The 7,058-nt window shown below is 67.3% G+C and overlaps 2 protein-coding genes across 2 annotated transcripts in view; both read right to left on the reverse strand.

Moving 5' to 3' along the window:
* The window catches only part of ELL (elongation factor for RNA polymerase II), a 56,465-nt gene extending 56,238 nt beyond the window's left edge, over positions 1–227 (reverse strand). The window contains exon 1 of the mRNA XM_026069178.1: positions 56–227. Coding sequence (XP_025924963.1) covers positions 56–190 — 135 coding nt within the window. The 5' untranslated portion in view covers positions 191–227. The remainder of the gene's footprint in view (positions 1–55) is intronic.
* Positions 228–796: 569 nt separating this feature from the next.
* FKBP8 (FK506 binding protein 8) lies at positions 797–6,723 on the reverse strand. The gene is made up of 8 exons (XM_026069269.1): positions 6,174–6,723; positions 5,556–5,725; positions 5,120–5,208; positions 4,715–4,932; positions 4,459–4,631; positions 4,269–4,346; positions 2,017–2,154; positions 797–1,528 (listed from the first exon to the last, which is right to left on the reverse strand). The coding sequence occupies exons 1-8, from the start codon at positions 6,631–6,633 to the stop codon at positions 1,442–1,444; spliced, it is 1,413 nt and encodes a 470-aa protein (XP_025925054.1). The 5' UTR covers positions 6,634–6,723; the 3' UTR covers positions 797–1,441.
* Between the last annotated feature and the right edge of the window lie 335 nt (positions 6,724–7,058).

The following is a 7,058-nucleotide window of genomic DNA, read 5'->3' on the forward strand; positions in this document are numbered from 1 at the left end:
GGGCCGCCCGCCGCGGCGGGAGAGGAGGGGGGGGTGCCGCGCCCGCCGCCCCTACCTTGCAGGTCTGGTAGCTCTCGAAGGCGCGCAGCGCGCTCTCCGTGAGCTTGACGTGGAAGACGGAGACGCGGGTGCCGCGGCCGAGGCGGCCGCAGGACAGCCCGTACCCGCGCTCCGCCTGCAGCGCCGCCATCTTGGGACCGTCTCCCCCTCCGCGCCTGGGCCGCCGGGGCCTCCCGCCGCCGCCGCCACGCCCCCCCTCATGCATTATTCATGAGGCGCCCGGCCGCCACCGCCCCTCCTCTATCCGCAGGCCACGCCCACTCGGGGAGCCTGTTGCTGGGGCAAGGAGGTGGGCAGCGCGCGCTCCCATTGGCCGGCCCCAGAGGGACGCCGAGCCGGATTGGGGGCTGGCAGGAAGAGGCGGGGATATGCAAATATAAGCCGCGGGGCATGGCGGGGAGGGTGGTTTGGTGCAGCCCTCCAGCGCTGGAGGAGCCCCGGGGCAGCGTGAACGGGCATCACCCCCCCCCAGACACCCCCCTCCCCCCCCGGGGATCCCCTCCCAGGCAGGGCCGGGGGGGGGTCTGGGCAGCCCTGAGGGGGGCCCTGGGCATCACCCCCCCAGAGCAAGGCCTGGGGGTCCCCTAGGCATCGGCCCCAGGCCTGTGCCTGTGTCCCTGGGGTCCCCTCCACACCGGGGAGGGGGGGGGGTTCCAGGCTGAGGGGCCCCCACGGTCCCTGCTTGGGGGTAACCAACAAAAAGGCTTGCAAAGCCCCAAAGCAAGAGTCCCGGGCGTGAAGGAATCGTCCTTTATTGGGAATTTCACAGTCGGTTCGGGGCGGGAGGACGGCGCGTGCACCTCCACGCCAGCAGAGCTCAAGGAGCGGGGAGGGTGACGGTGGCCGCGGGCCCCGGCGCGCGACGGGATGGAGGAGCCGGGAGGGGGGAAGACGGCCCCGGGCCGGAGGGAGCCTCCAGCCAGGAGAGACCGGCGTGAGGCGACGCGTCCCTGGCGCCCCGCGTTTCTTTGGCTTCCTTTGACGTTGCAGAGGCCGGGGCCGCGCCGAGGAGGGGAGCGGGCGGTGGGGCGTCCTTCCCGCCGCCGCTCCCCGCCGCCCACCGCGTATTGCTGGGTTGGCACCAGTGGCGACCTGCCCGTGCACGGACGCTCCCGACGCCCCCAGGGCAGGTTCGGGGGTCTCCATCCCCGCGGCAGGACCCATCCGTGCAGGGAAGGGGTGTGGGAAGCGCTGAGTGGCCATCGGGAGGGGGGGTCCGGCGCCTCCGGCAGAGAGCACATCCTTATTTCGGCGACTGCCAGTCCGCAGGGGGGGAGGTTGGCGGAGCCGCCGGACCCCAGGAAGCCCTGGCTCATCCCGAGCAGGAGGGAAGCACGGTCCCGGCACAGGTCCCGGTGGCACCGCTGCTCTGCCGGTGCCGTTAGTTCCTTGCTGCAATGACCACGGACAAGGCCACGCCGCCGAGCGCGATGGCTGTTGCGCCGAAGAGCCATTTCCAGGGGATGGACTGCGGAAAAGGGAGACAGCGGCAGCGTGATGGGATGCAGGCGGCGTGCCCCGGCCCTGCACCGCCCTCGCTCCCAGCCCCGGGGCAGCAAAGAGACAGAGCAGCGCCAGGGCACGGCATGCATCTGAGATAACGCAGCCCGAAAAGGCAAGTGCTGCATTGGCCGTGCCCAGCACGGGGCCAGCACGGCCAAGGGGACAGCGTGTGCCGTGGCTCTCCGGCCAGCCCAGCTGACAGCGATTTCCACCCGCCAGCGCTTGGAGCAGCTGGGAGCAGAGGCCAGAGCCTCCAGCTGGCATCGCCGGGGCCAGGAGCGAGGCAGCAGCTATCAGCATTTTCCTGGCACGCCGGCCACGCGCTGGCCCCAGGCCAGCCGCGTGCTCCCGGCAGGGCTGCGGAGACGGCACAACCCAGCGCACGGGAACTGGAGAGGCCCACGTGTCCCCTCTGCTCGCCCCGGCGCGACCCGCCGCAGCACCAAGCCTTACCCAGGGCAGCTTGTCTTTGCATTTTGCTGGGGCCCCGCCGGCGCTGGGATTCCCGAGCATCTTCCTGTACATCTCCGTTTCCATGCTCTTCTGGTCCGCGTGCTTCTTCACCAGCTTGGAGAGCTCGGCATGGATGGTCTGGGAAAGAGAAGGCAGCGCTATGGTGACGGGTCCTGCCACCCTGCACCGTCCTTGCCACACAGGGCAGGGGACGGGGACAGCAGCGTGGCACTGGGCACCTGCCGCCCGCGCCTGGCAGCGGGGAGCAGCGCCCAGGGCGGATTGCACAGGCACCAGGAAAAGGATTTTCTCCTTTAATAGAGACTCAAAAGTTCCTGCCTCAAGGACAGACGTGCCAGAGCTCTCCTGCGTTCCTGCCTGGAAGCAGGCCAGGAAAGCAGGCTTAAATTCAGCCCGGTCTGATGTGGGATCGCAGCAAGACCCGCGAGCGCTGGGTACGCGGGAGCGTGTCGGCACATGCCCGAGCGCTCCGAGCCGCAGAAATCGCTGGGCTCGGAGGGAGCTCGGCGGGATAAAGCTGCCGCCCAGGCAGAGCCGCAGCCGCCAGGCATGCAGCAAGGAGCGCAAGCCGGCCGAGCAGGGACGAGCTGGAATCGATGCAAGCCAGACCCGGCGCCGGTGGCTTTCCCAGAGCCCTGCGCAGCGAGGGCTCTCGCCCCGCTGCTCACGCGCAGCCCCATCCCCAGCAGTCGCCCGGAGCCCGTGTCAGCGGCAGCCCGGCGGGCGCGAGGACATCGTGCCAGCCCAGCGGCTGCGACGTCCGTCCGGTGGCACGGCTGCGCTGTGCCCTCTGCTGGGGACGCCGTGCTCCGGGCGGCTCCGACGCCTCCCCGAAACACTGCCACACGCTACCCACTTTAAAGACAGTATTTGCCCCGGGGATGCTGGCGCAGAGTTAACCCAGTCGCCGCAGCGCAAACAGGGCGCTCGCCAGCACATTAAAAAGTCTTGATGGTGCAAAGCAGCAGTTACTGAGTGCCTCTAACACCCCCGTTAGCTCACAGCCCTGGAGAATCCAGGTTTCCTCATCCGAGGGCAGGTGAAGTTGAGCATTTCCCGGGTCTGTTTTGAGCACCAGGAGCCCGTGACTCAGTAGTGCCTGCGCAGTGCTGCCGTCTGGAGCGGCGCAGCCACTTCCCCGGGAGCCCCAGCAGCCGGCTGGAGCGGCCAGTAATTTGCTGTACTTGTGGTTTCACTGGTAACGTCACTGCTGGGCATTCTGATTTTTTTTTCCCCTCTCCAATTAAAAGCTTCGCGCAAATGGGCTGGTGAAAAGCAGCCTGGCCAGCACGGATGGCACGCGAGGGGAGAGCCGGGCTCCCGGCGACCAGTACCGCCTGCGCTCGCTCCTGTCGGTGATCCTGGTGTGCTCGCTCGCCTCTTCCACGAGATCCTGCTCCCGGCCTGCCCAGCCTCCCCCGTGGAGCTCCCAGACCACGAGCCCTCTGGGCCAGGGGCTCTCGCCTGCTTTTAAACCGCAGAGCACCTAGTTTCCCARGGTCCCATCCTACCCATGGCCTTCAGGGACTGGAAAACACGCTGCTAATAATGATGTTCTGGTGAAATGCTCAAGAAGGAGGCAGATAAAACAGGCCCAGCCCAGGACTGAAGCCCGTCGGTACAGCTAAGCACCCTGCCTCGAGCTCGTGCAGGCAGCACCTCCCTGCGCGTCCTCCCCCAGCTCCCCGGGCTGCCCGGGGCCATTCCCTGGCTCTGGCAGGGCTTTCAATTTCTCCCCAGGCTCCAGCCCGGCAGCTGATCATTAACTGACCGGAAATTCCTGACCCAGGGATCACTCATGCCTCGCGCTGGCCGGAGGTCCAGGGCTTCTGGGGCTGCTGCCACAGCCCAGCGAATCCCGCTCCRGGCTGCGCGAGGGACCGCAGGGACGCGGCTGCGCTCTGCTTTCTGTGGCAATGGCACAAGGTGCTGGAGCCGCCCTGCAAGGCCGGGGTGGCCGGGACCCTACGCGCGGGATTGCTGAGCTAGGGACGGGTTGGCAGGGAGTCCTGCTGCCGCAAGGAGCAAAGGGCAGAGAGAGAATCACAACACGGAGATAAGGCCCCGCCAGCTCAGACATCGCRCCACGGGGTGCTACCGTGCAGCGCACCGTGCCGTGCCTATCCAGCCCTTACACGGGAGCACCGGGGTTTGCAGTTTTGCGTGGCCAAGAGGAGAGCCCGGCAAAGCCCAGCTCAACAGGATCGCTGGCAGCGCTCACGGCGGCCTACCTTGTTCGAAGGCTCCAGTTTCAAAGCCGCCTTTAAGATGGGGATGGCCTCTCTGTATTCCCCCTGCTGGGCCAGGACCTGGAAGGCGAGACACAGAGCTGAGCAGGGCACTGGGGGTCCGTCCTCACCCCCTGCCCTCCGTCCTGCTGCAGCCGGGCCGGGGAGAGCAGAGGGCAGAGCCCAGCCTCACCTTGCCCTTTCGGAAGAGGGCCTTGATATTCCCTGGCTGGTGCTCCAGGACGAGGTTACAGGACTTCAGGGCAGCCTCGTAATGGTCCAGTTTGAGCTGGGAGGCTGCCAGGTTGTTGAGACATTTCACCTTCACATCCAGCAGCTCGGCCTCCTCCTTGGGGCTGAAGTCGACTGCAAGGATCCCAGAGCCCGGTTAGACCGGGAAAGCAGGAGCCCGGCCAGCCCTCCTCGGGCACAGCGGCAGCAGCAGATACCTTTCGAGCTGGAACCGATGACCTTGAGGGCGATGTCGTAGGAGTTGATGGCCAGCACGTAATCTGCCTGCTGGTAGTAGAAGTTGCCGCGCTCTCGCTTGCGGTTGGCCAGTCCTATCTTCTCCTTCCCGTTGAGCAGCTCTAGGTCCGGCGCGTCCCGAGCCTCCAGCAGCTCCACCTCCAGGGTGAGGGCCGCGTTGGGTGGGATGTCGGGGCTCCTGCATCAAGGAGGGCACCTCTGAGGGCTTTTGCAAAGGAAGGGCTGGGCTGATGGCTGTCCCCTCTGTCAGGCCCCCAGCCAGGTTGGGCCATGGGGATTTAGCACTGCCTGCATCTCACCAAAGCCACAGGCTGCTCCGGGTGGCTCCGGTCCGCCCTTCCCCACTCCTCACCCTCCACACTCACCTGCCCTGGGAACCGTAGCAGTACTTTGCATCCGACACGATCAAGGCTGTTTCTCCCATTTCCAGAAGTTGCACGCACAGGTCCAGAGCCTACGGAGATAAATTTTGTGGAAGGAGGTGAGCAAAGGGCCCTGCCCCTCCGGAGAGGGAGGCCAAGGGGTTGCTTCCCACCGGCAGGCGAGGCACGCAGCCGGGGCCGTCACTGACTCCAGACCCTGCCAGCCGTCCCTGCCACCCCACGCCCAGGGCGGCGAGGTGCTGCGCAGCACGGCAGGAACAACACAGCCTTAAGCCAGGGGCAGCGGCGGGGAGAACCAGGCAATCAGCCTGCAGCACCCACATTCGTTTCTCTACGTGGTCTGGAAACAGGGTGCTGAGCTAAACCCCCACCCTCCCCAGTCAGCAGGAGGCCCAGGGCTCGGCCTCCCGGCTCCTACCTGCAAGACGTCGCAGTCTCCCAGCGTGAAGGTGAGGCCGGGGTTCTCCTCCACCACGCTGCCGTCCTCCAGCATGGCCTTCAGGCGGACAGTGACATCCTGGCCCTTGTGCGGCCGGCTCTCCACCCCCCGGCCTGGCACCAGGGTCTTCTTCTTGAGCAAGCCGCTCCCTGGGCAAGGAGAAGGCGGAGGCGCGTCAGCCCTCCGCAGCGGCAGGGCCCTGCACGGGGAGGGGAGAGGGAGACGGCCTGGCTCCAAGCCACGTCTCCCGGTTTCCAGCAGTGATCCCCCGCGCCAGCCGGCCTTCGTGCTGTGGGAAGCGCCGCTGTGTCGCCCATCGACCATCCCACCGCACCCGCCCTAAGCGATGGATCCYCACGAACCACGGTGGAGCCAGAGCAGCCGCGGGCGCTGGCTCAGGCGTGGACCTGCCTGTCTAGTCCTTCCTGCGCTGCCACATCCCACTGGCATGCGGCTGCTGCTCCCAGAGCGTCCGCAAAGCTGTGGGGAAGCCCAGCTCCTCCGTCCTCCCCCAGGGAAGCCCGTTCAGCTCCATGGGCCAGCTCAGCGCCTTGGACAGGAGCGGAAGACGCAGAAGCTTCTTCCGCAGGCTCTTACCCAGGACATCGAGCCATTCCTGTGGGTCCTCAGCTGCTTCCCCCGGGGCCTGCTCCGAAGGCTGGGCATCCTCCTTGGCTGGGGTCTTCACCCGGCCCACGTCCTCCAGCGGAGGCAGCTCGCTCAGGTCATCATCGTCATCTTCCAAGACCTCGAAATCCTCCCCGCTGTCGAGCAGAGAGGCGCTGGCTCCGGTGAGCTCTGGGCAGGACAGGTCCGTGCCGCTGTCCRCCCAGTCCGGGGAGCTGCTGCTCAGCTCCTCCCCGCTGGAAGCCATCGCCACGGAGCAGGGAGCAGAGCAAACTAAAGGGGAAACAGACATAGAAGAGCTTGGTCCTTCGTTTGCCGAGGGGATGAACGCAGATGCCAGCCCTCCCCCAGCCTGGACGGGGCACTGCAAGCAGCAACTAGGAACGGGACAGGAGCCACCAACCCYGCGCGGACGGAGAGCTGTGGCCATCCCTCACCCACCCGGACCTCACGTCTCAGTCCCTGAAGAGAGCAGTCCGCAACGGCAGAAGACGCTTTCCTTCCCCACAAGGTTTTGTGGGACCTTGCCCTGCTCCGCAGGGATGGCCTGACCGGCTGAGCCGAGCAGCCAGGCGCTTTGGCCTGCTCCTGCGCAGGGAGACACCTGCGTGCGGAGCAAGCGGGGCTCCCCGCGGGCCCGGCAGCTGGAGGCCACGCAGTGGCCAAACGCCAAGCGCGGGAGCCCGCACGGCGGGGAGCGCCGCAGCCCCCGAGGGCCGCCCCCAGCCGCACCGCACTCGGGGAGCCGGAACCGGACCCCGGCCAAGGGCCTGAGCGCCCCGGCAGGGCCGAACCCCGGCTTCCCCGAGGAGGCGAGGGCCTCCGCGGGAGCGAGGCCTGGCTGCCGCCGTCCCG

Source organism: Apteryx rowi, unplaced genomic scaffold, assembly GCF_003343035.1.
Source record: "Apteryx rowi isolate R43461 unplaced genomic scaffold, aptRow1 scaffold_1056, whole genome shotgun sequence".
Taxonomy (NCBI): Eukaryota; Metazoa; Chordata; class Aves; order Apterygiformes; family Apterygidae; genus Apteryx; species Apteryx rowi.